The 24,968-nt window shown below is 48.0% G+C and overlaps 1 protein-coding gene across 4 annotated transcripts in view; it reads left to right on the top strand.

The window, feature by feature from the left end:
• ESYT2 (extended synaptotagmin 2) overlaps positions 1 to 24,968 on the top strand; it is a 1,091,416-nt gene that overhangs the window by 700,695 nt on the left and 365,753 nt on the right. For all 4 annotated transcript variants that reach the window (XM_069647986.1, XM_069647985.1, XM_069647987.1 and 1 more), the window contains exon 10: positions 18,417 to 18,499. In XM_069647986.1, the coding sequence (XP_069504087.1) occupies positions 18,417 to 18,499 (83 nt within the window). The remainder of the gene's footprint in view (positions 1 to 18,416; positions 18,500 to 24,968) is intronic.

The following is a 24,968-nucleotide window of genomic DNA, read 5'->3' as shown; positions in this document are numbered from 1 at the left end:
AGATTGTAATGGTGTGTGAAGACTGTAATGGTGTGTGCTATCACCCAGTCTTTTACTTTTGCTTGATTGTTTCCCTAAAGATCCCCAACCACTCACCATTAGATTGCAGAGCGGTGTCTATCTCTAATTACTAACAATGTATTTAAAGTCTGTGTTTTGCTGTCCCAACCTATTGTTGGCAGCTCCTTCCCCACCACCAGCTGACCTGTAATGGGTGGACCGTGTCGTCCGACAACTGCCCCTAGACCGAGTGCCCTGCATGGCAAAGCCAATGAAAGCATGCATAACGAAGATTGTGTTTTGCAACAGCCTTGTGTGAATTATAAGTCGAGAAACAGAACTGCCTAAGTGAACTGGTACAAAGTATTGATATCAAAGGAGCTGTGAAGTGTCCCAAGGAACTGTGTTGTTTTGAAAGCTGGAAGATTTGAACTCTAGGGGAAGGGAACCCCGATATTTTGTGAACTGTTTTGAACTTGGGGAAGCTGATCATAAGCCGAGAGCTGGAAGAAGCTCTGAACTTTCTTTTGAACGCTATTCTTTTTTATGCTGACATCCCTACACATTGTATACAGTTAGTTGTGAGGACAAGCACAGGTTATGGACACAGAAAGACATTTGATTTGGACTTCCTGACACAGACTATCCTTAGTTTTCTTTATGTAGGGAAATCCCACCTTAGCACAGGGCAAATAAAACGTTTGAGAACAAATTTGAATCTGTTGTCTGTGTCTACTCCATGATGCCTTCACGGAAGTAAAGAGAAGTGGAGGAACAGGTTCAATGTGATCGGGTCAAATTTATTTGGTCAAACGATTTCAATTAATTCTTTTTTTTTACCTTGCCACAAATATAAGGTGGGAGACCCACCGCACCACCCACTTATAATTCCCCCAAATTGGTTATTCATCTAAACCCACCTCCCATATATATATTTGCAGCAAAAAAACGTTTTTAAAAATTAAATGAAATCGGATTCAAGCAATTCTTTTGCTGCCAAGTCTTACTAAAATCTTACTGTTAACAGAGGGGTTCCATGTGGTCTGGATGAGGTGACAGAGAAAATTGTGCAGAAGGAGGAGGTTGTAGAAGGATGTGAAGAGAAGTGGAGGAACATCAAGGAGGTGACAGAGAATTGTGGAGAATGAGTGCATTATTGTCAATGGGGATAAAGAAGATTTTACATTAGAGGTAAGGTTGAAGATCAACGGTGATGAAGAGCAGGTAGTGGACCCTAACACACAAGGGGGCAGACCTGGGAAGGATTAAGGAACAAGCGTGTGCTGGGACTTCGAATAGTGATAGGAGAAGCTAGGAATGAAAGATCAGACAGGGGACCACTTAGTGCAGATTCTCAGGTTTCCAAATTGCTGGGGTCAATTTAACTCCTGCTACTAGCCAAGGAGAGCCTGGTTAGCTCCAAACCAACAGTTAACAAGAGCTACATTTGGCTCACATGCCAACTGGTGCCTAATAAACATGCATATGAGACATTAACTTTGCGTGTCTGAAAATGTTAAACAAGAAGAATTAGGACACATCTAGTACACATTTAAACATAAGGGATCATACATAATAGGCAAAAAGGTAAAGTGTGCATCTCATGTGGAAGTTATATGTGAAATGCGCTGTGCACTTCCACCTGGTTCCCCAGCTATAGCCTCTGTCTATTGGGGAATGCCTGACACCCAGAAGTTGGTTTGCGCCTCTGCTCATCGAAACTTAATTTCAGACTTTAGATTCTTTTAGGATGAGGATGGAAGCGAGAAGCTGAGAGGAAAAGAGGGACTGGAACAGGTGGCAGATGAACTAGTACATAGGTTGGGAGGTGCTGAGACACTTACTGAGAACCCTGTCAAGACTCTGAAGCAGACATCTCACAATCCTCCTCATCACCCCACTTGCAGGGTCTACCAAAAGTCTACATTTAGGAACTGAGATTTGGGATAAGGCTCCCCTTATAGAAGCAAGAAGAAGGGGTAGTAACTCATTAAATGTGGCACTGATGTCAAGGAGAAGACACTCCTGAGATGGCCAGAGAAGAAGGGTGTAGAAACCTGTTAAACCAGCGACAGAGAACCAAACAACGAGAGAGCCACGAGAGGACCATAGAAGAAAGGTGCACGAACGATGTAAGCATGTGACTGAGAAGCAAGGAGAAGAGCCCCGAGAAGACCTGATAAGAAAGGCTTGGGAACCACTTAAACAGACAACTGTAAGCATTTGGGGTATTGCCTTGACCGGCCACGAGAGACCTCGGCCCATAACTACGTATAACTGAAGTAACATTTTATTTGGACACTCCAAATTCCTTGAGAGACCCATTTTCTTATATGTTGCCCCGAACCACTGCCACATGCTGAAAAATCATTATCCTGATAACTTAAGTTCAGTTAAAAGCCTCCCTGTTTTATTGTTTTGCTTCTAATCTGTACGCTGTCCCCAATAAAGCTCTTGCTAATCACATCATTGTGTGGGGCACGTTCGTGGTTATCAATGACAACCATGTGACCTATAATAAAGTCTTGATGGCTAGGCGGGAAAGCAGGGGGGAAGCCAATCATTCTCATTCCAAGTGTCTGGCCACCTGCTCCTCCCTTCTATGAAAGACTCACTCTATTGTGCCCTTCTCATACATGCCCCTTAGCACCCCCCCCCATCCTCAACCAATGGAAAACTGCATGGGTGGGTTTACAGTTAGGCATGAGAGTACTATAAAGTTCATTTTCATCTTCTTTTCACCTTCTTCTACTCTGAACTAGGTGCATTATAAGTGAGCAGTGTGATTTATTGGTTAGGTATGCATTTCTCTCATGAGCTTTGTCTGCGGCCAGGAGAGGGTGGAGTATTTCTGCAGTTCAGCACTATGTATTCAAAGTAATTCCCCCACCACCGAAGAGGGCTTTATCAATAATTTGTGTCATTTGGCATGCCCAAAATAAAGACTCTACATCCACTACACTGCCCTGCTACAAGACCTGGAAGCAGAATCCGTACTACATTCGCCACAGTTCAAGGTACTAACCTAATGGAATACTGGACCTGGATCCTTCACTTTTCAGCGCAAGTCCACCCAGTGCACTCTGCTGAGTGTCCAGTGACAACGTCACATGGGAAATGGTCTCCAGGTGCCGACATTTCACACAAAAATACACCCTCAGTCAAATCACACTTTCCCCAAATATTCTAGGTTTGGGGTTAATAATAGAAAATGATACCCCTCCTAGAATATTTGTGTTAAGTATTTTATGGGTCAGGACATTTACCAGGCGACATTATCACATGGACGCCCCTGCTGGTGTAATTGAAGACCTACCCCTTCAATCCATGGTGCTGTTCTGCTGCACGACATGACATGAATCACAAATAGGTAGTTTGGACCTTCATGTTACTATGAAGTTTGGAGATCGTGCTGTAACTAAAAACGACCTCTACCTTGCCCCATAGTGATCTACCGGAAGGCCTGGGACTGGCACCGACATTTTCCAACCTTCCTGATGCTATTACGCAATCATAAACTCTCTGATGGTGTCATCGACTGAGTTACTCAAAATGGTGGCGATTGAAACTTTACTTTCAAAGGTTTTAATTGTGAAGGGAACTCGTGCACTGATCTCTCAGCTCCTAAATTACTCGACCAGAGCAGATCCCATGCAGCATGGAGATTTCAGCCCTCTTTCAGCAGATAAAACAATTGAATTAGAGCGTTTTATTCTTGTTTATGTGAAACTGCCTGGAGCAAACTGCTCTTCAGAGCCCTTTGTTTGCTGCCTTCTGTTCTTGTATTCTGATGAAGCTACATTTTCAACTCTTCGCCGGGTTGCGGCTCTGTTTTTCTTTATCACCAACAATCTTAGCTGCCTGTGCAGTAACCCAGTTGCTTTTTATTTTTTTATTTTTTTATGAATAGAAACCTGCATAGTTTGGTGCCAGGGTCAAACCTCAGCAATTCCTGCGGGTTCCTTGTGTTATTCTAACTATTTCTTGTCCCATTGGCTCTAGTAAAAGCAAAACTAAAAGTTCCAGAATGCAAATTCCAAATTAAAATTGGCTGAAAAAGGTTAGTGCTGCAAAAGGCAGCCGCCATTATTACCCAAATCGGCGCTACTCTGTGGGCTCAGGGTCTGATCCAGCTGGGGAAGAAAAGAACAGCAAAGTCTGTCGATTGTGAATAACTCGTCAAGCCATTTCTTTGCATTGTGGGACTTGTAGACCTGTATTTATTATGGATGTGAGGAAAGCAAAGGTAACAGGATATAATAAATATCAGGCCTGAATAAGCAACTTGTCTGGTGTAGACCAACTCGGGAGAGCTGTTCCAGAAAATTGTATCGGACAGAAAGTAAATACTCTGCAAAGATTGGTAAAAACAACACTGCTGTAACTTGGAAAATGTTCAACTTGATTCTTACAATGGCAGTGGCCCTTTCGGTTCCCCTCTGTCTGGGTTTAATGGATTATTTGGCAGCTGACGGGTCAGTCACACAAGGGTTTATTTTTCTGTTGTTTATTTTACTTTTTCTGTATTGATTGGCTGGTCCATGCTTGGGTGCTTGAATCAAACAACCTGTCAAGATAGCATTTAGCCATCCATTCGCTTGCTTGCATCCACCCGAGATGAACACATCACTTTATATTCTTACTAGCAACACAACAGTCTTTATTTAACACGGTTTCCATGCCACACTTGTACATGTTATGCTGCCAGGTAGGTGCACTTGAATCCTGCTCACAACTGTAAAACTCTGGCAAGTTAACCTTCAACCGCATAAACAATAGGGAAGGAAACCAGTACGGGTTTTTCTATTTGAAACTGTTTTTTCTTTCTGTGAAGCTGTACTTTTTTTTAACACTAACAGCAGCAGCAGGATTTTCTTTCCACGTTTCGTAGGTGACTAGAAGTGCAAGTCAAGTTTGTTTGCTTTTTCTGTTGCTTTATACTTTAAACCTCCAGAATTGGAACAACTGTCACGAGTTGTCAAAAAGCAGGTGCGAGTGGTTTAGCACACCCTGATGTGTAGATCTACTTTTCAAATGATCAATGCAGTACTTTAGGCTCTGGAATTCAATGCTATGTGAGATAGAACCCAGGTATGGCTGAATATCCCAGACCCAACACAGAGCAATGTAAGTATTGCTAAATAGAGGGATCCATGTCAAGTGTAGCCCCTCCAATCCTGAATTGTCTACATTCTTTAATTATGCTCTCAAGTTGGAGCGCTCAACTATAGCCATGCCAAACCATTGCAACCAATTCAGTTTTGTTTTTATCCTTTGATTTTGGTAGTTGCAGCTTTGCTTTTTCAATCATAAATTGAGAGCTACAAGTCCCAGCATGCGAAGAATAAGCAGATGGCTGGATGCAGACTACCTCCACCCCGACTTCTGTTTAGTTAGCAAATTAAAGGTTGGGACAGTATAAAACATGAGAAACTGAAAGCCATACAATCAAAATAATAGCCTTCAGTCAATTGTCTTGTGCAAAGCAAATTTCTATATATTGACGTCCATACGTTGCCAAAGAAACAGATCAACTGGAAATGTCGAATTCTGCTACGGTGCTTAATTCCAGCGTTTAATTTGTTCTGCAAGTTTGAAAAATCTTGAAAACACAGAAACAGAAATACAAGGAGGTTACATGAACATTGGTGTGCTCGTGGAAAATTTCAGCGAGAGGCATTGACGAGCGTTGGTTTGTTACAGGGCTTATTGTGACTGGTTAGCATCTCAGGGTGGTGCTCACATATATTTGGCCAGTTATTGGGAGAAGCACATGGTGAAGGCATCGCTTCCCGGTGTAAAGTTTGAGAGATGTCACAGCTGCTCTCTTTGGATCTCAACTTAGTCCTATTTCCTGTTTTTTTTACCTTTTAATTTTTCTTTATAGTCTTTCCCTTGAAGTATTTTTTTACTGTTTCTATGTTTTATAATATTTTATGTTTTTGTGGATTTTATTGCATATTTTTCAGGGCATTTTCTAGAACCTTTTTGAATGCCTGCTTTCAGGGTGTCGTAAAGGTGGCGGCAGGAAACCAATGTTGAGGCCAGAGAAAGAGACATTGTAGGAGAGGCAGAAGAATATCAACTCGTTTTAAATCAGTGGCAATGTGTTCGAAGTAGTTGTGGTGAAATTAAATATTTTATTTATATCGTGATCGTACACAAGTGTTTCGGAGCGCAACCAGGCAAAAAGGAGGGGAGAAAGGGAGAGCAAAAAAAGAAAACGATCTTACTAGACCCAGTGACATTAAGAAAGTGCAAGTGTATGGAAAAGGGGGAAAGTGCATGGAAGGGGGGGAAGTGGAAAGGGCAAAACCGAGGAGAGAACAGAATAAATATGAAATAAAATAAATAAATAAATACGGGTGATAAACCATGGTAGTGCAGCCAGCAAGTGGCAGGTAAAAGTTAGTCAGATAAGGTATATCTGATAAGTGCAGAAGATAAGTGGGAGAAGGACTGTATGGGTACAGATACAGAACCCCAGTGCAGGGGGTGGCCTGGAAGAAGTGCAGGAGGGTGGCAGGGTGAGCAGGTACCTGGGCCCGAATGACAGGGGGTGGCCAGGTGCACGATATCAAGAAAAGAAACAGATCAACAGGGGAGAAGGGGGGCAAAGGCAGAGGCAAAGAGGAAGGTCTTGAGGTGCTTCCGGAACCGGAGATGGTTTTCCTCAAGTTTCAAGGTGGGCCGGAGGCTGCTCCAAAGGGAGGCCCCAGCTGAAGACGGAGAACTACCGCCAGCTCGTTTCTTTGCAAAACTCGTGGAAACTATAACTGTAATCTCGGTGTCTGACGGTAGACCGCCAAGGAGAATCGGGTAGAGTTTAAGGGAAAAGGTACACAGTTGGCAGTACGTTTTAGTTTCAGTGCATCACTGGCTGTCGGAGGTGAATGGCGGACACTGCAAGTTCTCTCAGAAGGTGATGCGGTGGGGACATGCAACTGTGCCTTCTCAGTATCTTGGACCACCCTCCCTTATCCAGCATCTCTGTCGCCACTCAGAGGAGGTGAACAACACTTTCCGTGATGTCCACTTTGAACAAAATGAAAACATTGATTGGTGGTGGCTGCAGTGCTCTGCATTCACATATTTGGGAGTGCCCCTTTAATTTGCGAAATGTATCTAGCATGGACATCACGCCTTCTACTTCATTACCAGTGAACAATCTGCCCTCCGACACCATGATGTTCTTCTTGTTATGGTACAGTTGCGTAATTGGCAGTAGCACCCAGTGTCAGCCCATCAGTAAAAATGCTTTCCAATCACTAATTCTTTTCAAAATTAAACTGTATTGGCTTTTCTGATATTACATCACGATCACGCATGAAACCCCTCCTCGGAAAACCAACCCCCACGCCCCACCCTCTCACCACCCACTTATCCCGCCCCCAAACCTCGTGCAGCAGGTTCCCATTGACTCCAGAAAGTCCAAGCCAAGGATATCACCTTCCTCCTGTTGAGACAGGTCCAAAGTCTCGAGTCTGACGGTACAGTTTGTCCATGGTGAGATGTATTTCCGTGGGGAACTCCCAAAATGTCCAGTACTACGGCGTGGTAATCCCCTGTGCAGTGAGCCCCTCCCAACCTCTTCACAGCAAGTGCCTCTCACATTCATCGGCTATACTTCTCAAAGAAGGAGAGCCAACGTCCTTCAATATTAGTCCTGGACTGTGTGAAGTATTCGATATCATATATTGCTCAGATTTTCGCCCCCCCATTCCCTTACCCCCGGCATGCGCGAGTTCTTCCACCACTGAGCAAGACAGCATCTAGCAGCAACCAACATAATCTGTAACATATGTCCCTTATCCACCTTGTTCCCCTCCCCCAGCCGTACCCCAAAGAGGAGTCATGGCGAGAGCTCCCTGTGAATCCTGTCAACCCCTTTTATCCACCGTAGGACCTCCCTCCAGTACGATTGGACCTCAGAACACCCCCACCACATGTGGATGCAATCCCTCTTTTCTCAGTAGCACTTCCAGCAGTGTGCGTCATTCCCCTGGAACATTTTAGCTATCACCACCGGCGGATAGTGCCACCTATGTAACAGCTTCAAACCTTGGTGTCTGTACTGCAAGGAAATCGTCTAGCGCGCTGCCTTCCTGCACATCCCCGCCCACAGTGTATCATCTATATCCCTCCCCAGATCTTGCCCCCAGTGAATCCTGGCTGGAAGTGGGTCCCTGGGTTCGGCCAATAACTTTGCCGTATATAATCCAGACATCAATCCCTTGGAGTCCCTTAGCATTATCAGGAGCCGTTCAAAGTCTGTCCATTCCCTCCTTAAGTTGTCACCTCACGGGGCTTCCGTCAAAACCCCTTTCAACCGCAAGTACCGGAATGGTGATAACTTTCCAACATTCAGAGACTCCTCCAGCCTGTTTAATGAGTTGAAGACACCCCCTTCCCACCGGCACTGCTTAACCCTGTTTGATACCAGAGCTGGAATGCCAACAGGTCCTCGATTCCGTCCCGCAAAGGAGGGGCCCATATACAACTCAAAGGTGATGGCCATGTGGCAAGCCACCTATCCCACCGTCCTTCCAGATAGACCTCAAGACCTCCAATACTGGGTGAAACACCCTTTTGGAGATCGGGGATATGGGGACTTTGAGAAACCAGAAGGTGTCTCACGTGCTAGTCCCAGTGGATCTCTCTCCCAGGTGGCCAGGGCACAGCCCATCGCCTTTGGATCCAGACCCCGGGAGTGGACCAGTGGGATCTTCGGGGAGAGGCACGCCAAATGGCGAGACGTGCTATCCCTCCCCCTGCAACACCTTTACGCCATTCTACCCGGTCGGATAAATGGGAACCTTGCCCCCCCGCTGCCCCCTCCCTTCTCCAACACTTTCACATGAACCGCACGCTCTGAGAAAAACAGACTTGCACCCGTGCAGTGTACCTGACATGTCCCGCTGCTATGGTCAGGCGAAGTCAGGCAATTACAGACAATCACTCACAGCTGACTTCCATTAAACTTACCCACATGGATAAAAGGCAGAGCACAAGAGTGCACTCTGAGCTAGGCAAAGCACGCAAAGGAACAGCAGTTTCGAGTCGGCAGCTGAACGAGGGGAGAAAGACGGCAAAGCCAGAAGGGTTTGTAAGAAGGCAAATACCTTTGACCGTTTCATCAAGACACTATTATGTTCAAGAAATCTTCATGGCAGAAAGCGTGTGGCCAGGAAACCCAACTGAAGAATCCTGCATTGTGTGTCGAAGATACTGAGGGCCCTCCCGCGTAACTGACTAAGGCGGGGGGGAGCAGCAGCCACCGTTTTATCATCCTTGGCTTCAAGAATAAAGAAGCAACAGAGAGATCAACACAGCCAGTGGATTGGGGAGACTGATGCAAGACCTGTCTGTGTTGAAGTCAAGGTTGTAAGTGGCAACATTGTATAATGAGCGCTGGAATTAACATTGTTAAACATTTGTGATGAAAGACGCAAGTAAAGCTAAACTGCTGATGGATGTTTGAACTTGAGAAGGCAAGATACAATACCATTAACAGAGTGCTCCGGCACCATGAATCTGCTCAATCAAAGGTCTCTCTAAGATATCCTTCCAAGAGAAATGAAAGTAGAAGATTGATGAGAACAATTGTGTGAAGTGAATCGAAGTGGTCCTGCGAAGGTTTAAGCAAAACTCATCAAACATTCAAAAGTCTTTGATTTTGGTCATGAGAATCTGAGCCCGAATCAGGGAGATCCATGGTCCGAGCCCGAATGAGGGAGACCAAGTGTGAACATTGTGATAAAAGTGGGTCTCAGCCCGAAGAAGGGTGACCCATGAAGAACATTGAAAGCTAGAACTTGTACATGTGAAAATACTGATAGGAATGGATATTTGAGATTTGTTTGTTAGGAGAGACCCTCTGCAGTAATAATAAAATAATAATAATAATATAGTAAGAGACTGTTATCAGAAAAGAGGCCTTGGCAGAAGGCCCTGATGTCTGTGCTTTGAACTGCAGTCTCGTGGCCGAGAAGCTAGAGTGTGTGCAAAGCTCAAACGTGCCAACTTGGCCTCTGCTGAAAACGTGGGGAAGGGAAGCCAACTGCTCAACCGTTCTGACATATTATTTGTTGAACACTTTCGTTTTGCATACACCACAATCCCACACCCTTTTGTATTTAGAAGTAAGGATTGGCAATAGGTTTATTAGTATAGGCCCTTTTATTTTGACAGAGACTTGACTAGGACTGCGTTATTATTATTTAATGGTCTTAGCTTGCTCCCATCCTTAGATTTAGGTTTAGATAGGCATTCAACACACCCATTTGAAGTTCAATTAACACACTTGAACTGTGATCACTTGTGTCTGTCTTCACTGTTTGATACCATGCCTTCCTAACAGGACCCACAACCACTCTCTAGTGAGACCGGGGCCAAGATTACACTGCCCATTGGTACCCATTGCTTGTCGGAGTGTTGGTTTAAGTGGTCCACCACGAGCCGGAGCTGAGTCGCCCTGTAATAGGTTTCGAGATCCGGGAACCCAAAACCCCTTTCCTCTTTGGATAAGACCAGTGTCCTATAGGCTAACCTATGCTTCGCCCCCGCCCAGAGGAATTTCAGCATAGCTGCCCTCACTTCGGCAAAGAAAGACGATGGGATCATCACTGGTAGCATTTGGAATAGGAACAGAAATGTAGGCAGCCACAACATTTTAATACAATTTAGATGCCCCATCCATGATAGCCCTAGCCTCACCCACCTCTCCATGTCTTTTCTCAACTCTGCCCACAGTGGTAAAAAGTTCTTAGGGTAAAGGTTGCTGTAGTGGTACGTTACCTGTACCCCCAGATATCGGATGGCATCCTCCTTCACCTGAAACAGCAGCCCCCCCAATATACCCCTCTTCCTTCTCCGACAATCCCCCTACCTTGTAGGCTACCAACTTCACCAGGTTACTGTAAAACTAGACAGTGCCCCATATCTTTCCAGGCTTTCCAACAGAGTGGGCACTGGCTGCACTGGTTTTGTAATGTAAAGGAGGGCATAATCCACAAAGAGGCTGACCTTGCCTTCCCCTACCCCCACAGAGATCCCCCTTATCTCAGCCTCTTCCCTAACTACCGCCACCCACTGCTCCATAACAAATGCATAGAGCAATGGGGAGAGCAGACATCCCTGCCTGTCGCATGCCCTGCTGTAACGGAAAGGCCTGTGACACACTCCCATTGATCGCCACCCTTTCCATCGGGGCGGAGTACAAGCCACAATCCATCCCCTCCATCTTGTACCCATCCATATGGCCGAGAGGACCTCCCCCATGAAAGCCCAACTCACCCGATCAAAAGCCTTCTCGCCGTCCAAAGCTACCATCACCCCCGGGCTAGTAAGAACATACAGCGTCTTTCGCATGTTGTCCGCTGCCCGGCTATGCATCACAAAGGCTGTTTGATCCGTGTGGATCAAAGGGGCAAGACGCATTTCCAAATGAGATGCCAGGACCTACGCAAAGATTTTTGCGTCTACGCTAAGCAGGGTTATAGGCCTATACGAGGCACAGTCAGACAGGTCCTTCTCTCACTTTGGGATAACTGCTATCAAAGCCCAGAAAAACATTGGCGGGACAATGGATTTAAACAGTTTAACCAGGGGTGCCGCCAGCAGGGATTGATACTGTTTAAACACGTCTGCGGTGAATCCATCCTCCACGGGGCCTTCCCCAGATTTAAACTCCTGATCACCCTCACCACCTCTTCCCTCTTCACATCCCTGCCTCTGAGAATCTGGGTAACTGCCGGTCTGCGTGGTAACCCCATACTTCGTCGACTCCCAGCTCTACTGGTTTAGCATAGAGCTCCCGATAGTAATCCGCAAATATTGCCACAATGTCCTCCCCTCTGTCTACCTAATGCCTGTCAGCGCCACGTACACTGTCCACTCTCTTCTCCATCCTGCAACCTCTCACTCTATTCGCAAGATACGCCCTGTCACCATGTTCGTAGTAGCGTTGACGCGTATACCTCCTCCTCTTTACCACCTCCCTTATTAATACTGTGTGGAGTTCCTGCCTCTTGTCCCTCATCTCGCCCAGACGTTTCTGCCTATCAGCGTCCTTCTGGTCCGATTCGATCTGCAGCATTCTCAGTTCCTCCCAGAGCCTGCCCTCGGTCAGCCCCTTTTCCCTCTTTTTTTCATGATCCCTCAGCAATGAGGAGTCCCGTGAACGTGGCCTTGGCCGCCTCCCGTACCACTGCCGTGCCTGTCTGCCCTTTGTCGTTAACCTCAAAGTACACTGCCATTTCTTCCCCCAAAAAATCCTGGAATACCCTGTCCCGCAACAGGGAGTCATTATATCGCCAGCGAAAGCGCTGCCTTGGTTTCCACACTGCCCACTCTGCCACCACCAATTCATGATCTGACCAAGTGATCGTCTTAACCGTAGGCGCCCCTATTTCGCGCACCCGCTCCTGTGGATTTAGCAGCAGCTCTATCCTTGTATAGGTCTGATGTGGCGTGGAGAAGAATGTGCAACGCCTGGGAGTGGGAAAGTGACTCCACCGAACATAGACCCAGTACTGGTCCTGCAGTAGGTTACGAAACGCAATGTACTCCGTACCTACCATTCATGACCCTCCCCACTTTGCTAACCACCAATCCAGCACCGGGTCCGACACCAGATTGAAATCACCCCCCAGAATCCTCGCCCCCTCTGCCCAGCTGCCCAGCATCTCAAATATTTCACACATGAATCTCAGCTGTCCCACATTGGGCACATATAAGGTGGCCAATGTGATCTGCCACCTCTCATGGAATCCCTTTATTACCAAAAATCTACTCCCAAACGCCCTCTTAACATGGACCCCCAGCATCCGGCTCCAGTCGAACCACCAAGACTACGGCCCCTGCCCTGGCCACTCTGCTCCCCACCCTCCTGCAGTGGAACCCCTCCCCCGCAACTTCAACTCACTAGCCTAAGCAAGCAACCCCGGACACCATTATACACCTCTCACCTCACTGTGCTTCCCCCCTCTGCACACCCCCTTTATACTTAACATTGGGGCAACTGCTCAACAAACAAATGCCACCCCTACCCGGACCGGCCATGTCCACCCCCTCTCTCCAACCCAACTGTGGGTGGCTCCAGGCACCGGGCCCAAGGCATGAACAAGAGAAAACCTTTAAGGAGACACGAAGTGTCCCCAGTCCCCTCTCGTGTCATCCTTTCATGGCAATGGGGTATTCAGCCTTGGGAAATTCAGAGTCCCTTGTGCTCTATGCTTCCCACTCACAGGCTCTGGGCCGCGGGGCCCCCGCTGGGAGTCCAGTCCTTGTCCGCCTCCCTCTAAGAAGTCCCTTCGCCAAGTCCCGTCAGCTCCTGCGTGGCGCACTTGATCTCTTCCTCTATCATCAGATGGTATCTCTCTCCCTCGAAAACCAGCGCAAAGGGTTAACCCCACCTGTACCTCACCCCCTTCTCCTGGAGCCATTTGGTGAGGAGTCCACATTTCTTGCACCTTGCAAGCTTATGTGCTGACGGGTCTTGAAAGATTGCCACCACTTCCCTCATGCGTCTCGCCTTCTCGAGGATTCTTGTCTCTTCACCATAATAGTGCAGCTGTGCCAGGACTGAACGAAGCCCTCTCCTCCCTCCCCCAGCGCGGTGCACTCTGTCCATGGTGACACTCTCTCCTTCCTTTGAACCAAGGTCCATCCCTATTATTTCCTGTATCTTGCATTCCAGGCCAATTGGGGTTTCTCCTTCTGCCTTCTGGAGCCCAGAAAACCACAGGTTATTCCTTCTCTCATGGTTTTTGATGTCATCCACCTTGAGGCGCAGTTCCTGCTCCCTCCTCTCCACCTCCAGGAAGCATGATATGATATGATATGATATGGCATTTATAACGCGCCTATACACAGGTGTTTCAAGGCGCGACGAGGCAGGGAGGGGAGGAACAAGGGGAGACAGACAACGATCCTACTAGGCCAGGTGTCATTCAGATCGCGCAAGTGCAGGGGTGGGGGAGGGGGAAAAGTGCAAGGGGAAGGGGAGGGGGGGAAGTGCAGTACAAGGTAAGTGGCGTAAAGTAATACATAAATAGGGCCAGCTGGTGGCAAGTGCAAGGTAAGTGCAGAACAAGTGCTGGAAAGGGGGGGGCTGTAGGGATACAGAGACAGTCCCGCAGTGCAGAGGGGATTCCAGGGCATCAGTGCAAGTGGAGAGTGGCTGGGCCCAGGACCGAGGCCGTTAAGAATGGTCCAGTTGCAGAATCAGTGCAGTTACAGTGAAGAATATTAGCTGTTCAGCAGGGGAGATGGAGAGAGAAAGCAGAAGCAAAGAGGAAGGCTTTGAGGTGCTTCCGGAACCGGAGATGGTTCTCCTCAAGTTTCAGGGAGGCAGGAAGGCTGTTCCAGAGGGATGCCCCTGCCGTGGAGAGAGATCTACCCCCAGCTCGTTGCTTCGAGAAGCGGCTGACCCTGAGGGAGTTGGAGGCGGATGAGCGAAGGGCTCGGGAAGGAAGATATTTGGGGTCGCGCCTCCAAGACCCCTGCCGAAGTCTGATTGGCCTCCACCCCCTGCATTTTGTCTTCTAGGGTGGTCATCTGCGCCGAGAGGTCTCTCATCTTCGCTCCAATGTCCGTTCGCATCCGCCTAATCATCTCCAGGATGACCTGGATGTCAGTCTTAATTTTTCCGATCTACTCTGAGCTGGGGTGGGTACCGCCCACATCCTTGGCCTTTGCCATCTCCTCTCTGCCTTTGTAGCGATACTGTGCCAGTGTCCCGTTCCAGCTCATAAACTTGTGGCAGTCACCCTTGCTGGATAGGCCCCTCTGCACCACTCCACTCCAGTCTCACCCTTCCGCCCCGCTCAGCAGCATTTCCTCCTCCGCTCCCCAACCCCACTGCACACCTCAGGGCCCCCTTTCCAGCTCCTTCACAGTCCATTGGCTCTGCTACCCACTGGTGCCTTCAGGTACCCCCTCAGCGGGCCTTGCTGAGACACCCGTAATGGCTGGAGGGGGCCACCATGTGTAGGTGGGATTCCCAGTGCTCCTGCAGTGGACACTATTCTGTCTTCTTGGGAGCACCTCTGCTATGTCACCCGGATATAAAGAGCACCACTAAAGGCTTACTGGCATTCTACATTGTGGCCCTCTGAGGGCAGGCCCCACCGCAGCCCCAATGCGGCAGGCACTGCATCAGCGGCCCCTCACTTCAGCTCATTTGCCTTCCCCGTGGAGAGGGGCCTTCTGCCGCACTATGTTCACTCCTTTAGTTTCTTTTGGAAGGTCTAGGACTAGAATTTGTATTACAGCTTTGTTCTGGGAGAATTTGTGAGGAAGTTCTGAAAGTACTTGTGTTTCTGTCCATTGACACAAACTCGAAAACAGTTTTTCGAGAGCTATGACAGTCACGTTTAGTGTTACAGCCGCAGCTCTGTGTCGCTCAGAAATACCTGAAGTGCTGACAAATGACCCCTTGGGGTTGAGCAGTGAAGGATTCTCAGAAATGACTTTTGCATTTTTTTTTCAATCACCTTCTTTGGTACTGAGTTTCTGAGTTATGTGATCCACTAGATCCGACTCTAAAACATGCTTTGCGCTTTGTAGTTCTTTCTCAGAGGATTTTATCTTCACATGGCTTCCTTCTTTATCCGAGATAAAAGCAATAGGGGCAAATATCTCTGGATGGCCACCTCCCCCCACCAGGGTTGCCGCTGCCACCTCTCGTGTCCTCCAGGGGCTGGGTCGGCTCCTGCTCTACTTGAGCCCCAGTCGCTGCTGCACTTCCCGTGGAGAGGCAGGTGCTCTCCGGCTATGCAGAAGCTCCCAGAGCGCTCGTATGCTGGCCCGGCACCCTGTGGGCCGCGTCCCTGTACGGCAGCCACTTCAGGTGGCCTGCACTTCTCCCGCAGCCGGCTTCCTCTGTCACCAATGCCGGGTGCACCGCCTCGACTGTGTCGGCCCACACCGCCTTGTCCTCGCCGACTTCCCCTCCCGACTGGAAGGGCCCTGTTGACCATGCTCTGCACGAGGCAGTCTTCCCCGTCCCCCTTGTGGCCTGCAACAGGGCTGCGGGTCTGGCCTACCTGCTCCAGCTGCCACCACTGGTTCCTCTCCTCTGCTGGGGTTTTAGATTCCCCGCGCCTCGCCTGCTGGTGCCGCACCTCTTCTCCCACTTAGGGATCCTACTTGCAAGGAGCTGAGGAATGCAACTCCACGATAACTCTGATTATCACCAGGGAAGGGGCGGAGCACAGCGTTTAGGCAGCCGTGTTGCTTGCGCCCCCTGTGGGCCTCCCAATAACTAATTCTGATACTGTTTTTCTTGTGTTTACCCTTTTTCTATTTTTGGGCAAATGCACCTTTTTATATAGTTTTGTTTTTCCTTGATCTAAAAAAACAAATACATCTGAACAGTACAACAAAACCTGTTCAGTTGAGTTTTAGTATTTTCATTGTTCAGTTTAGTCTGTTTGTTTGATGCTTTATTCGTTTTGTTTTTCCTACCCTGCCCTCTGTTCCTAGTTCCCCTTCTCCCCTCCCCATCTAACAGCTTTTTTTAAGAGATACCCTTTTGCTTTGAAAAATAATTAAATTGTTTTTTCTATGTTATAAAGCAATTGTTTGTTTGTAGGAGTTCTTCAGGTGTTTGTGAAAAATGGACACAATGATACCAGGAGGCTCTGGACGTGGTAAACAGTAGTGAGCATGGCAAGGCTGTCCACGATGACCATAATTGAAAGAGTGACATTTTTAGCTAGTTAAGAAAGGCTTTTGGTGTATGTTCTCCTTGTACTTGCAAGTTCTAACCATGGTAAGGCTTTGAATTTAGGGTACGTGGAGGGATGTTTGACCAGCAAGGATAGGAAATCATTATTTAGTTTTCTTTATTTTATTGCTTATAGCGTGAACCTTGCTCAAGAGCAGCAGAGCATTTTACAGCTGGATTGTGCCGGAAGTCCTTTTATACAGTAGCGCAATACTGTTGGCGAGGGAGAGAGGGATTTTTATTAATCCAGCAGGTATTGTTGAAAGAGCCATGTTTTTAGCGTTTTGCTAAAATGGAGGATGGCGGAGGCTTTTTGAGCCTCTACACGGATTGAGTTCCAGATGTTTGGGGCATTGCAGAAGGAGGACTGCTTATGAGTCTTCTCTTTGCAGGCGAGTTTGACTCAAACTCGTTTTTGACAGGTCTCCAGGATCTTTGGGTATGCAGGAGGAACTCTGATCTGGAATCCTTGTTGTACCTCAAGAAGGGGCTATAGGGTAGCTGTGGAAATGAGGGCTGGAGGGGCGAAGAAAACTATGGTACAGTGCTGCAGGAAATAAGGTATGCATCTCATTGAGTAAGGTAGGGGAGTTGCAAGGTAATACTATTTTTGCTCTCTGTAAGCAGATGTGTATTATATAAGCAGCTGTTTTGTTAAAAGCATCATTGTGTGCCCCTTAGCCCAAACTGTCATTGCCCTTCCTACATCCAGAGTCTATAACTGACAAGATGTAAGGGAGCAAAACCCAGAGATAAGCCGCTTCTGTGGGGCATCTTGTGACTTCAACCCAGGAAGTATGATACTTGCACCACTACCAAAACCCCAAATCCTGCATATCGATGAAGTTCATAAAACGGTCCTCTGACGTCACACATGAGCTGTGTATTTCCCTTATGACTGAACCTTCAAGTTTTCTAATTTGATCTGCAGCTTGGTCGCAGAAACATGTGCTAGACGATGTTCACGATAGGAGACTTGTGGCACAGGTAGCAGTTTTTGCTCCCAATGATCTGTTAAGAACTGCATGCCTCTTTTATTTTAGACACCTGATGCAGTAACTTACAAGCGGAAAATGGGAGAGGACACTGTGGTCTAAGTGATTGCAAATAGATGAAGTCTGTTACTGATATTGAATTTTTTGCGTAGATGCTAATTATTAGCTTCTTTTTTTTAATGTAAGTGAATCCTTGTAAGATTGCATAACTGTGGCGTACTTAACGTTCTACACTTAAAATATGACAACTTGGAAAAGTGAACACAAAAGGTAAACACATAATTGATTTGGTCACATGTAAATATGGGACTGGAATCCTTTATAACTTCCTTGGAGAAACACTACATGCTTACAGTTGTTTCGGTGTGAGGGAGAGACAATGCTGTAATGAATCGATGTGAACCCGAGATCAATTTCATACGATTTTATTTTCAATCTCAAGGTAGCTTGGACAAACAAAAATGTGTTTCTGCTATGGGAAAATCCAATCGGTGCAAAGAATTTGCAGCTTTTCCACAGTTGGGTGTTTACATTTTTCGAACGATTTAGGTAAATGTGCCAGGAGTTTAAAAGATGCGTAAACTGTTCTTTTGTGATGTGCATTTTTGCACCCAAAACTAAATGATATAAAGGAATTTGTGTCTGCCTCTTTCCTAAGAAGCATAATTGTATCATTTATTTACTTCTAGGCTTTGGTATATGAAAGTCCAGGACAAGAGCTCGAGATTGAGCTTTTTGACGAAGATACAGACAAAGATGACTTTCTGGGAAGGTAAATGGTACACTGTGTGAGAAAACATTTCACCTCTAGGAGTATTGTGCATTTGGTCACTCTTTATACTGATAACTGCTCCCAAAGAAATTGTTAATGCCTCTCAACACAATCTCTCTTCTCATAATTTGGTCAATGACAAATCATTTTTCACATAAGACATTTTATCCTAGAAAACGTGTAATTATTTCTGAAATGCATGCTATTCTGGTTATCTTCGGTCATGGGATTCCCGATAACTCGCAATGTTTAGATATAAAAAAGGACTGTATATTCATATGTATGTTTATATATTCGATTAATGGCATTTTCCACATGTAGGTATGCACTAAACTAAAGATGTTGCTTGTCTTGGGCTACTTTCTTTTCTTTGTTTGTTCTAACGGCCCCTGTGCCGTGGTCCCTGTTCCCCTTCCCTCCGCGTTCCCTCTCTCTCTCTCCCCTCCTCCCGCCCGCCGCCCTGCACGCCCACCCCCCTCCTTATTGGTTCCTTCTCCCTGCTGGGCTTCCGGGTGCCTTTCCTTGCTGGGCACCGTCCTCGCTCGCCATTCCACCCTTGGCTGAGCTGGTGGACACAGCGCCGCCCTCCACCAGGTGAGAGCCTCTCCGAGGCTTTTTTCAAAATCTTTGCTTGTCTTGGGCTACTTTCTTTTCTTTGTTTGTTCTAACGGCCCGTGTGCTGTGGTCCCTGTTCCCCTTCCCTCCGCTTTCCCTCTCTCTCCCCTCCTGACGCCCGCCTCCCTGCACGCCCATCCCTCCCCACCTCCTGATTGGCCTATCGTGCCTTATCCCCGGCCTCCCCAGGGCAGCCCCTGCCAGGCAGCCCCCTCACGGCTAAGGCCCCACTAGGCAAAGGGTGGCTCCCTTAGGCGGCTCCTGGTTGTGTCTGCAGGTGTCCGCAGGGGACGCCTGTTGCCTGTTGTTTCCCCCTGCCCATTGGTCCAGGCCACCCTGCCTTCTTGCTCCCCCTGCAGACCCCCCCCTTCTAGGTTCTGTCCTCCTGTCTATTCATTGCATCATTTCAATTCATAATATGCACTGTCCCAGTATTTAAAATTGCTTGTGAAACTTAGGCCTTTTTTCCCCCTTTCCAGGATTCTAACTTAGGTGTGTCCGCCTTGTATAATATGCACTGTCTCAGTATTTAAAATTGCTTGTGAAACCTAGGCCTTTTTTCCCCCTTTCCAGGATTCTAACTTAGATGTGTCCGCCTTGTATAATATGCACTGTCTCAGTATTTAAAATTGCTTGTGAAACCTAGGCCGTTTTCCCCCTTTCCAGGATTCTCAAACTTAGGTGTATCCGCCTTGTATAATATGCACTGTCTCAGTATTTAAAATTGCTTGTGAAACCTAGGCCTTTTTTCCCCCTTTCCAGGATTCTAACTTAGGTGTGTCCGCCTTGTATAATATGCACTGTCTCAGTATTTAAAATTGCTTGTGAAACCTAGGCCTTTTTTCCGCCTTTCCAGGATTCTCAAACTTAGGTGTGTCCGCCTTGTATAATATGCACTGTCTCAGTATTTAAAATTGCTTGTGAAACCTAGGCCTTTTTTTCCCCTTTCCAGGATTCTCACACATAACTGTCCTTGTGTTAACTTTAAGCCTGTGTGTCTTCATCGTGTCCTATTACGCAATCTGCCTACCACCCGCTCCATTATCTGCCTATTCTCTGCTACTGTCCTCCTCCTGTACCTCCACCGGTCTCCTCTCTCACCTACTCTATGGTGCTCTCTAACTCTCCCATCTTCTCCAACTGCTTCTCCATTGACTATCCTGCTCTCCTCACTAAATCTGGTAGGAAAAAGTTTAAAAAGGACATCCTGGTCTCCAACCCAGGCCTCCCTATCGCGGACACCTATACCAGTGCCTCCTCTAAGGAAACTCTCACTGACATCCTCTTTTTCGTGCCTTCACCTGACCTATGGACCCTTCATATGGTCTCTGTTCTCTCTCCTTTCTCCTCTTCTCCCATTAATGGTGGCACCCGCTGGGACGTCCTCTTGCCCTCCTTCCACTCCTCTAAGGCCATCATTAATGTCTACGCTAATGGGACCGTCTTGGTCCAAGGCCCTCAGGCCAACCTTCTCCTCTTTGATAGACGCTTCCCGCGTCTCATCAACTTCCTTTCCTCTCCTTCTGTCCCCCCTCCTCTGTCCTCGGCTACCTTGCCTCTACCCTCCCTCCCTGCCCCCTCCCGTGCTCCTTCTTTTCCTCCGTAGGGTGTACCTCTGATCTGTACCCCTCCCCGGAAGTCCTTCAAAGATGGCACCCTTCTCCACATTGCCACTCTTAACTCTCGCTATGCCGTCAAACGTTCCTCAGATATCTGCCGCCTTCTTGAGGAACTGGACCTTGACGTACTCGGTCTCACTGAGACATGGTTCACGGCCAGCTCTGTCACCAGCTTTGACACACTCCTACCCGACGGCTACAAGATCCTCTCCGTGCCCAGGCCCAACCGTGCTGGGGGGGGGGGTGTGGCCCTTCTCTTCCCTGAGTGGATTCCTGCCACTGCTATTCCCACGCAGACATACTCCTCTTTTGAATGTCTTGTCTGCCGACTCTCCCTCTCTCCTAGCCATTCCCTTACCGTGGCTACTATCTATCGGCCACCTGGTCAATTTTCCTCCTTCCTCTCCGAGTGGGCGGACCTCTCCTCCTCACTCCTGTCCTCAACCACTCAACTCCTCTTTCTTGGAGACTTCAGCATCCACCTGGATGCATCCTGTCCCCGCTCTGGACTCTTTCGCGACCTCTGCGACTCTCTCTCGCTCTCTATTCTCCCGTCTGGGCTAACCCATTCTGCTGGGCACACTCTCGATGCCCTGATCTCTTCTGACCTTCCCCTCTCTGTCCCTCTCTCCACTTCTCTCTCCTGGAGAGATCACTTTCTCCTCTCCTCCCACCTCACCCTCTCTACCCCACTGGCAAAGCCACCCTCATCACTGCCATCTTCCTTCTCGGTCATTCGACCCATGAAGCGTGTGTCAGTTGAGGCTTTCGCTGCCACCTTCTTGCCCCCTCTTCCCCCCTCGGCTGACTCCCACCCTGACACAGCCCTCTCCACTCTCTACTCTGCTATATCTGATACTCTTGATATCCTTGCCCCTGCCATGAGAATCCGCCTGAAGCCCAAAGCCAAATGTAAGTCCTGGTATGACTCGTATCTAGTCACCCTTAAACGCTTCTGCAGGGTGGCAGAGAGGAAATGGCGCGCTTCATGTTCATCCTCTGACAAACTGGCCTGTCGCCTGCTCCAAAGGCAATACCGGCTCTCCGTTCTCACCAAGAAGAGAGCCCTTATCCAAGCCCGCATCACTGCGGCATCTGACAATTCGGCTGAACTCTTTAAAATCTGCAAGGAGCTGGCCAACCCTGCTGCAGTCTATACCTCTCCTGTCTCCTCCCAGGCCCTCTGTACGGCACTGGCCTCTCACTTCATTTCTAAAACTCAGGACATCCTGTCCTCACTCTCCTCCCATCACCTCCCCCCCTCTATTCCCTGCCCATCCTCTGGCCCTTCTGCAGCCACCCCTCCTCTCTCCTTCTCTGCCTTTCCCCTTTTTTCCGCTGATGAGGTTTTGAGACAAGTCCGATCTATGAAAGTCTCGTCAGCACAGGTCCACCCCTGCTCCTCCAAAACTATTAAGGACCACATCGACTCCTTGGCTCCTGCCCTTGCTGACTTCTGCAATCACTCCTTCGCCTCTGGAGTGTTCCCATCCTCTCTCAAGCACTCCCTTGTGCATCCCCTTCTTAAGAAACCCTCTTCCGACCCGTCATGCCCAGCTAACTATCACCCTATCTCTATCACTCCTTTCCTGGGCAAGCTCCTGGAGAAACTTGCCATTTCCCAGCTTAATCTCCATGCTGAATCTGTTGGTAACCTTCACGACCATCAGTCTGGCTTCAGAGCTGCCAGAGGCACGGAAACTGCTCTCCTGAACATCCGTGGGGACCTGCTCTCAAACCTTGACTCTAATATTCCATGTGTTCTCATTTTACTTGACCTCTCTTCTGCCTTTGATACTGTCAACCATACCATCCTGCTCAACCGTCTCCGTGATAACCTGGGTATCACTGGTCTGGCTCTGGCTTGGCTGACCTCTTTCCTCTCTAATCGACCCTCCCAGGTCCAACTGGGGTCTTTCCTGTCTGATATCTTTTTCTCTACCTGTGGTGTCCCCCAGGGTTCTAACCTCTCCCCCTGGCTGTTTAACCAGTATCTGGCACTTCTCGCCCACCGCATCGCTGCTCTCTGCCCCAACTTTCAGTGCTATGCAGATGATACCCAGCTCATTTTCAGGCTACCCTCGGCCTCCTCTTCTCCTTCCCTCATCTCTGACTGTCTCTCTGCTATCCAGGAATGGTGTGCTGCCAACGGCCTCTGCCTTAATGCCAGTAAGACTGAGATTCTACTCATCGGCACACCCACTCCCTCCTTCCCTGCAGCTCTCTGGCCGGCCTCTCTTGGCCCTCCTCCTGTTCCTACCTGCAAGGCAAAAAACCTCGGGGTCATCTTCGACTCCACACTTTCCTTCTCTCCTCACATTTCTGACGTTTCTAAGAAGTCACACTACCAGCTGCACCTCCTCAGAGGTATCTTTCCTTTCCTCTCCTTCCCCCAGAAGCTCACTGTCTCCAGAGCCCTGGTTCTCTCGAAGCTGGACTACTGTAACAGCCTCTATCTAAATCTGCCTGCCTCTACTCTCCGCCCTCTGCAACTTATCCAGAACAGGACTGTGAGACTTGTCCTTGGCCTCAAGCCCAGGGACCGTATCTCTCCAGGACTGAAAGCGATACACTGGCTCCCTGTGGCTGCGAGGATTAAGTTCAAAACCCTCTGCATTGTCCACAAGGCCTTCTGGGGACTCGGGCCAAAATACCTTCAACTCTCCCTTCATAAATATCTTCCTTTTCGAGCACTTCGCTCTTCCACCTCCAACTCCCTCAGGGTCAGCCGCTTCTCCAAGCAACGAGTTGGGGGGAGATCTCTCTCCGCAGCAGGGGCCTCCCTCTGGAACAGCCTTCCTGCCTCCCTGAAACTTGAGGAGAACCATCTCCGGTTCCGGAAGCACCTCAAAACCTTCCTCTTTGCTTCTGCTTTCTCTCCCCCTCTCCCCTGCTAATCCACTGATACTGTACTGAATCAGCAACTGGGCCACTCACTAACCCTGGTCCTTGGCCCAGCCACTCTCCCATGCACTGCCTTCCTTGCTACCCCTGCACTGCGGGACTGTCTCTGTATCCCTACAGCCCCCCCCCAGCACTTGTTCTGCACTTATCTTGCACTTGCCACTAGCTGGCCCTCTTTCATTACTAACCCTGTATTGCACTTTCCCCTCTCCCTTCCCCCTTGCACTTTTCCCGTCCCCCCCACCCATGCACTTGGGCGGTCTGAATGACACCTGGCCTAGTAGGATTGTTGTCTGTCTCCCCTTGTTCCCCCCTCCCTGCCTCGTCGCGCCTTGAAACACTTGTGTATAGGCTCGTTACAAATGCCATATCATATCATATATCATTGCTGCATGTGAAACTCGCACTAAGTGGCAAAAACCGGTCCAGCCTGCTTAACATAAACACATTGGATGCGCCAGGGTTATAAAAAAACAAAAATTCGGAAAAGCAAGTGATACGGAAAGCCTTTTGTACTGTGTTTTATTTATTACTTTTTTCAGCATAAATCAGCTTTCAATACTAATACTTTACTCAAACATGAAAATAGGCATTGACACAGGCTTTTCAGATACCAGGTACGTCTAGGATGCCTGTGTGCCACCCACAATTCTCCTCTGAGTAAGGCCCACTTTAGATTGTTTACTCTGCCATTGATTTAGCAATAAACATGTGATCACTCATGGGTATCCAGTAGGATATTATCGGAAAGTGTTGAGTAAACTTTTTTTAAGGTCTGACATTGTCCATATGAAACTTAATGCAAACGTGTTTGAGAATTTTATTTTTGAAGTTTGGAATTCATGGATCAGAGTCAGAGTTGCCCAGGATGTAACCGCCAGTTCATGTGTGTAGATAAGCAACGAGTCTGTATTTAGTCATCTGAAGCAAGATCCTAAAAACCCAAGCGCACAACATGTTGGAGTTTCAAACCTACGACTCCAAAAGCACACAAGGGGACCCTGGCATGATCTTAAACAATATAGAAGCTCTTTATTGGAGTTTGCAGCAATGGAGCTGAAAAGTCCTGCTTAAATAACCCGAAAGTGATCAGAACATCGAAAAATTGAAATGCGATGGATGCAAGAATTTTTGGTGATGTGGAGACCTGTGTCAGAAAGATGGATGCATGCTAGAATCATACATGGCACCCTCGGCTCGATTAAGGGACAGAGAAGGCATAGCACCCCAGATTGTTTGTCGTTGCGCATTATCAGATGCACTTAAGTCCTCTGCACCCCATACTGTGGGGACAGGTCCCCCTTTTCGAAGAGATGTGACAAACCCCTCCA

The sequence above is a fragment of the Ambystoma mexicanum genome, chromosome 2q (genome assembly GCF_040938575.1).
Source record: "Ambystoma mexicanum isolate Mex_15411 chromosome 2q, UKY_AmexF1_1, whole genome shotgun sequence".
In the NCBI taxonomy this organism is placed as follows: Eukaryota; Metazoa; Chordata; class Amphibia; order Caudata; family Ambystomatidae; genus Ambystoma; species Ambystoma mexicanum.
Note: the sequence above shows the minus strand (reverse complement) of the source record. Positions and strands in the feature narration are given on the sequence as shown.